Source organism: Palaemon carinicauda, chromosome 2 (assembly GCF_036898095.1).
Source record: "Palaemon carinicauda isolate YSFRI2023 chromosome 2, ASM3689809v2, whole genome shotgun sequence".
NCBI classification, from domain to species: domain Eukaryota; kingdom Metazoa; phylum Arthropoda; class Malacostraca; order Decapoda; family Palaemonidae; genus Palaemon; species Palaemon carinicauda.
This window is the reverse complement of record NC_090726.1, coordinates 177,011,234-177,018,999: the sequence shown is the minus strand read 5'-3', so window position 1 is coordinate 177,018,999 and position 7,766 is coordinate 177,011,234. Positions and strand designations below refer to the sequence as shown.

At 40.5% G+C, this 7,766-nt stretch overlaps 1 protein-coding gene across 1 annotated transcript; it reads left to right on the top strand.

The window, feature by feature from the left end:
- The first annotated feature begins 5,627 nt into the window (after positions 1–5,627).
- On the top strand, positions 5,628–6,948 carry LOC137622345 (uncharacterized). The gene is made up of 2 exons (XM_068352929.1): positions 5,628–6,429; positions 6,821–6,948. Coding segments are annotated over exons 1-2 (687 nt in total). The 5' UTR covers positions 5,628–5,743; the 3' UTR covers positions 6,822–6,948.
- Positions 6,949–7,766: the final 818 nt, after the last annotated feature.

Below are 7,766 nucleotides of genomic sequence, written 5' to 3'. Positions count from 1 at the left end.
AAATGCTATCTAAAACATGAACATTGCATTTTTTTGGTCAAGCAAAAACATACGTACAAAAAATTATTCATGCATTCCGAAACATAGGCTGAGCCGCTAGGGTTCATGAGTTCTCGATTTTGAGTAAATACATTTATTATTGTTGAAATTTTTCGTAAATAACTATAATGAATAACAATATTGCCTTCAACAACCATTGAATGATGGCCCTTGCCATCAGTTGAGCTACCATCATTAGATTCAGGGCTGCTGCAAAGAAATATACTACTGAATGCCAATGGTCAAGACGCATGTAAGTATGGCATCCCGATTAACTAATCTCTTTTTATTACATGAATCAAGATCTAATGTACGCTTTCTGGTAGATGCTGCTACCTGTCACTTCCTTCGGGTATGTTCCCTCTTAACGTCATGCTTTCATCATTCTAAGACTGCGGATGTGCGCCTGGTAGCTGCAAATAGGTCTGCTATCCCCACCCACAGCGATGAGATGATGACACTGCTATTTTGGGGATCCTAGTACGGTGGTATTTTAACAAAGCCAATGTTTCACTGCCTATCATTGTTTCAAATTTCCTTGCCCATTTCCATAGCTGGACTGATGTCACACAAGAATGCTTAGTCAACAGCGGCTCTTACTAATCCACATCTTTATCACCGTCTCACTTTGACCTCGCTCTCCATATCAATAGGCTCACACTGTATATGCTGATGTCTTCCGAACAGAACTACGCCAGAAGCTTATGGTTTCTGACAAGCACAGTATATACCATTATATGAAGATGACGGGTCCCCAAATGTTTGCAAGATTCATGCATTTGCCTATAGATAGTTTGACAGCTGCCAAATGCACATTCGTCAAAATGGAGGATGTGGGCCTTTGTTGAATGGCATCAAGCACACGGTCATCGCTCCTGCACATAGTAATGAGGAATGATAGGTCCTCATGCTCTTGTGGGAATTACAGGTGGCCTAACATGCAGGTAGAACCCAGCCATTACCCCTTCCCAAACATTGCGGTCATCACCACCTACCTTCCCAGTGCAATTGTGTTTTCAACACTCAGCCTCTTGAAGTGGTATTACCAGGTGCCCAAGAACCCAAATGACAAGCTGAAGACTGCTCTCACCATCCTAATTGGGCTTCATAATGCACGGGCCACATTTCAACGACTCATGGATGGCCTCTTAGGGGACCTCCCTTTTTACAAATATTTTGTCGATAACATACTGGTATTCACATCCTCCGAAGAAGACAACTACATCACCTACACATGATCCTCAACTGCATGTAGCAGAACGGCCTTATAGTCAGGCATGCTAAGTGTACCTTTGTGCCAAGAAAGTGGCATTCTTGTGTCGTTGCATCACTCCGATGGCTTTCTACCCTTCCCTAAGAAGGTATCTGTAGTGCAGCAGTTCCCCATGCCCTAGACCATCAAATCACTGCAAGAGTTCTTGTGCATCCATTTTTCTTACCCGAACCTATCACTTCCATCCCCATCTACGACTCTCTTAAGGGCAAGTCAAAAAACCTGGGGTGCTGACCCCTTCAGCAGGCGGCATTCTTCAACGAAAAGACAGCCCTATGATGTGCTATTGCTCTTAAATTTCCCAGACCAACTGCACCCCACCTACTCTCCCACCATACAACTCTCTCATGGGTAGGTAAAAAAAAAAAAATCTAGTTTAGACGCCTTCAGGAGGCGACCTTCATTAATGAAAAGAAAGCACTATGAACTACTGTTGCTTTCACAATTCCCGGCTAAATTTACCCTTCCTATACTCCACCGATGGCTGTGATGTTGCTGTAGGGACAGTAACCGAACACTTTGTTAATAGATCGCCCCTCCCATTGGCCTTTTCCGTAGAAAACATTCCAAGAGAATGGATTACAAGGCTACAGCATAAGCCCAGGAAAAGGACCCTAAGTACCAAACCGGGAGAACATTCTACACGTATCTCCGATGAGACAAGGGTGTCGTCAATGACTCCAATACCAACCTCTTCTATGACGTCAGTACTGGTAGACCACGCCTATTGATACATGGTTCCAAGTGGCAACAGGTGTTTTAATTGATCCGTGACTTTTCACACGCCTGAATTAAAAATTCATATGGCATTGAATTTTTAAAGATGCCAAGGACTGGGTTCTCACCTGCGACACGGGTAAAACTTCATAGGTGCATTGACGCATAAATTCGTGTGTGGCCCTTTTCATCAATATCAGTGTCGTGGTTGGTCACCTACCTATGTTATAAGGATGCCGTTACCTTTCAACTATCATTAATCACTCCGGTTTGTGTACTGCAGCCATCCCCATGAAAAATGAAAAATCTGTTTCATGTACTGCGTTCTTACTTTCTGAGTGGCCAACAAGAATGGGCATCTAACAAGGGTAGCGGATTCACTTCTCAGCTGTGGACATTAAAAGGCATCTTCTTGGCATCACCCTACATCAGATTACCACTTATAACCCAACAGCCAACGGAATGGTTAAACGTTTCTATCATAACCTCAAAGCAGCTCAGATCTCCTGCTTCCCTGTTTCCATCTGGTTTCCACAACTTTCCAGAGTCCTCTCGAACTGAGGATCTCTCCCAAGGATTCTATAGGTGTTTAATCAGGCGAAATGGTATATGGCAACTCATTAGTCGTTCCAGCAGATTTTTTCCCATTCATCATTTCTAATAATATCCAGAACTTTGATATGGAGGTAAATACTGAGTTTGACTGGAACCATAAGCGTCTGGTATAGTTCTGTGCAGAAGACATAATGATGTAAACTAAGAAGATGGGTGTAGGCATCTGTGAGCCTGTTGATGTGGAAAGCGAGATCAGAGGGAGAAGGTGATAAAGTTAGGGATAAGAGGATGAGTAATAGCTGGTGTTAACTAAGTAGTGATGTGCGATATCAGTTAAGAGGAAATTTACCCACTGCCGTCAAACTTATAAGCTCCAGAAAAGCAGAACATACCTAAAGACATACAGATAGCATATCATGTCTTCATGCCCACAGACGCTTACAAGCTCTCACTTATGTCGCTTATACTTGCCCATTCCTTGTTATCCATCGTACTTCGAAGACTCTATTCCTAATTTTTTGTGGAAAAGAGTATTGGGTCACCATTAACAGCCTAGAACCTGTGTAACTCTCTAGGGCATGTTGCCCTTTTTCAAATACATGTCTGCTTTATGGGGGAGGGAGCTATGTAATGCTCTTGCAACTAATCTGATACCACATACAAATAAGGAAGGATACTCTCTCTCACTATTTTATTTTTTACGTAGCCTGCATAGTAATCGCCATTGGGCTCCAGTCAAACTAAACGATTAAACCCGTTGAATGAAACAAGCGTGAATTTAGACTCTATTTTCATTACTCTTATCATGTAATTTTCATGGCAATGTTAATCTTAGCTACCTCTAACTGTACGGGCTCTCAAGCTGTAAGCTATACTCAACCTAAACGACTAACGTTGTTGAATGCACACATGTAATTCTCACTCTTTTGTGATACGTTGGGGGTATTTAACCCTGGATAGGTAGCGTGGTGTTGGATTTGGCCGGGACGCGGTGCAAAAACTCGTTTTTTTCGTTTCTGCGCATAGACGCCTTGCAGGCTCTGGCCTGTCTACCCAGGAGCCGTTAGTTGCTCACCAGCTTCATCGCAGGAAACATTCGCCACTTCTCTACTCCGACGCTTTCGTCAGATATCGGCCTCCAAAGTTGGAATTGTTGCATATTAGCAACCACGTTACCGTAACAGGGGTATGTCACGCATACGCAAACATTTTGTATTTTACATTACTGTATTATTATTTAGTGAAATAATGTAATTGTGTCTATATGAATATATCAGTGAATGGTGTAGGTACTTGTACCAATCGCCATTTTGTTTTGAAAGCAGCAAGAATGTGATTTTGAGGGTAATTTCTAGTTTTCTATTTTTTCCTGTTTTCAGATTTTCAGCATGGCGAAGAAATATCTCAAGGAGGAGGAGTTTTTGGAGCTCCTTTTCGTCAGTAGTGATGAAGAAGAGCCTTTGACCCTTACCTTTGAAGAAGACACTATCCAAGACGACCTGGTCGACAATGAAACCTTGCTGCTTGAGGAAAACGGGGATCAACTTTTGGCTGCTGAAGTAGCGGAAACAGCGCATGAAGAGAGACATGATTTTGCTGTCTCGCACGCAGTTCGTCTTGTTTCCGTTGTTCCTGTGACTCCTGCAGAATCTCCTGTGCCTTCTTCAGCGTCTCCTGTGCCTTCTTCAGCGTATCCTGGGCCTTCTTCAGCGTATCCTGGGCCTTCTTCAGCGTATCCTGGGCCTTCTTCAGCGTCTCCTGGGCCTTCTTCAGTGTCTCCTGGGCCTTCTTCAGCGTATCCTGCGGTTCCTGTGCCTCATCTTAGTCCCGTGGAGATGAGGAGTAGGAAAAGGAGGAGAGGACCTCTTTGCCCTGCAGAAGGTGTGGCATTGAAGAGGTTGCCGGATAACTCTTACATGGCTAGGGACAACACGAAGTGGCACTCAGAGCCAAACCCAACAATGCCACCAATCTTGAAGATTGACCAGTTTGACAGTGCTGGTCCCACCATGGCTGTCTTCGGGTGTAGGACTCCTGCTGAAGTGTTTGACAAATTTTTGACAAATATAATGCTTGCAGAAGTGGTCATCCACACCAATGACAAAATCCTAACCCTACGGAACAAATACAAGCGGCAAAACGACCCCACCTTCAAGGATGTGACCCTCATGGAGTTACGTGCCTTCCTTGGGATCCTCATCATGACAGGGGCACGGAAGGACAATCATCTGACAGCGGAAGAGATGTTCTCTAAGTCTCTAGGATGTCCCTTCTACAGGAGCATCATGAGTGAGCGCCGCTTCGCCTTTATTCAGAGGGCCCTACGTTTTGACAGCAGTGCCACGAGGGAGGAGCGTGTGACACATGACAAATTTGCTCCCATAAGGAATTTGTGGGACCAGGTCATTGCCAATTGCATTGCCAATTATGAACCCAGTGGGCATCTCACTGTGGATGAGCAGCTCCTCGGCTTCAGGGGACGGTGCCGTTTCAGGATGTACATCCCGAATAAACCAGCAAAGTAAGTAAAAAGTTTTATTTATTTTTATTTATATATATATATATATATATATATATATATATATATATATATATATATATATATATATATATATATATGTATATATATGTATATATATATATATATATATATATATATATATATATATATATATATATATATATGATAGATAGATATATATGCAATATTTTTAATTTTCTTGATATATATGCAATTTTTTAAAAAAATTTTATAGGTCTAGTTTTGCTTTCTTTATATTTATTGTTTCTTTTATTTTGTTTTCTTTATATTTATTGTTTCTTTTATTTTGTTTTCTTTATATTTATTGTTTCTTTTATTTTTTTCCTTTATATTTATTGTTTCTTTTATTTTGTTTTCTTTATATTCATTGTTTCTTTTATTTTGTTTTCTTTTCTCTTAGGTATGGCATCAAGTTAGTTATGGCATGTGATGCAGACACGTTCTACATGTGCAATGCCATTCCCTACCTGGGCAATGGAACTACCAATACAAGTACGCCCTTGGGAGAATACTTCACGTTGGAGCTAACCCGACCCTTCAGGAAGGCTGGGCGTATTGTTACGACGGACAACTGGTTTACTTCCCTGCCACTAGCCAAGGCTCTCCGTGAACGTGGGATGCATTTAGTTGGTACTATTCGTCCAAAACCGTACCTGCCTACTGTGTTGCTGTCAACGCCCATGGAATTAGGCGAATCTGTTGCCACATATAATTACAAGGACAAGGTCACCGTTTTGTGCCAACGTGTCAAGCCGACGAAAAGGATCCAGATTCTTTCCACAGTTCATCACAATCCCACAGTTATTGAGGATCATAAAAGTCACATGCACATGTTTTATAATGCCACAAAGGGAGGAGTTGACACGTTCGATCAGATATGTTCTGCCCTGACCTGCAGCAGGAAGACCCGGAGGTGGCCCGTATGTGTCTTCTATGGGATTATCAATCTTGTTGTGAATAATTCCTTTTTTATCCACCAAAATTTGCCTGACAACACCTTGTATAACAGGAGGCAATTTTCTGCGGAATTGGCCATGGAACTCGCCCGTGATGCAGCACTTTCAAGACTCGCAAACAAGAGGTACCTCCCAAGGGACTTGACTTACCTCATTTGCTCTGTTTTTGCGGTACAAGAGCCCGAAGACGAGAGTCCAGACACTCCAAAACGAAGTGAGAAGCGCAACAGATGCCCTCTCTGCCCTTCTTCTTCTAATGTCAGGACCAAGCTTTTGTGTGGCAAGTGCCATAAGCCTGTTTGTAACTCCCATGTCAACTACACCTGCGACCAGTGCCAACTCAAGTAGTAAGTTTCACGAATTATTTTTCTTACCCGTTTATACTTACTAAAAACAATTTTTAACCTTTTTGCTGTCATCTAGGGTCATCATAGATTATTTATTTACCATTTTATTGCATATACATCAATTATTAGTACTCTTTCTAGATATGCCTTTCTTTTACGTCAATGGCGCATGGTACGTGTTACATTTGAACTAAGCTTTTGCCCAGTTTATATTAACTATATATAATTCCTAAGGTTTTGCCATCATCTGGGATCATTGTAGATGACTTTTTGGAAAAATTCATCCAAATATAATAATTATTACCACTATAAATATAGCATTCCTTTCACACAAATATTTTGTAGTGATTTAGCGTATACAAAAATTAACCGCTTTTTCTTTTCTTTACAGATCTGGCAGTTTTGCTGATATCGGCGATTTTTTTACGCCAAGTTGTGCACACAGGACTCTAGTATCAGCACCCAAGTGGTTTTTTGTTCATTGTTTTATTTTAAAGTGTCCAGTGCAAGTTATTTAGGAAAAATTGTATTTTTATACTTATTTTTGTATTTATGTAAGTGGAGTGTTATTTTATATTCAAAGTTTTTTTTCTCCTACACCAGTAGAAAGTAGACTCTTTAAACTAGTAAACTATAAAAAAAAAAAAAAAATTGTAAATTGGTATCCTCCCGTTAACCCCCCCGAAAGGGAGTGTAACACATATGACACCACTCTACCTGTTACGGGCGGGTTTGGCCATGCTACCTGTCCAGGGATAAATACCTGTATTTTTAGCTTAATAATGTCAGTTGCTGGTGAGTTCATAATTCGATAATACCTATTTCCAGCCCGTCAGCGAATTAGGTAAAGTTTTAGAATGAAAATTTTTCCCGAAATTAAGAGTCCTGTAATTACCGAGCCAAGTATATCAAACATACTGACGGAATGTAAATGTGAAGTATGTACCCTTAAGCAATATGAAATATATCCCAATGAATACACGTATGCCTCTTCATATATTATAAGGAGTTTGAAAGAAATATTGTTTCCCTTTTCCTCTCTCTGTTTCCACACACGCAATATTAGCTTTGTCTTGATATATCTCTACTTGCGTTAGCAAAAGGCAAAAGTGAATGTTTTATGTAAATTCAAGGAAGATTAGAGTGGGAAGACTATAAATATATTCACTGCTGAAATTAAGTGATTAAATTTTTTTTCATTAAAAGAGAAGGAAAAATATAATTTTTATCAAAATCAAGACACACATAAAAAAAAATATGAAGTTACAAGATCAAGTCTGTATATTGTTTGAATTTATTTTGTATTGAATCATCGTCCATAATATGACTAGATAGTA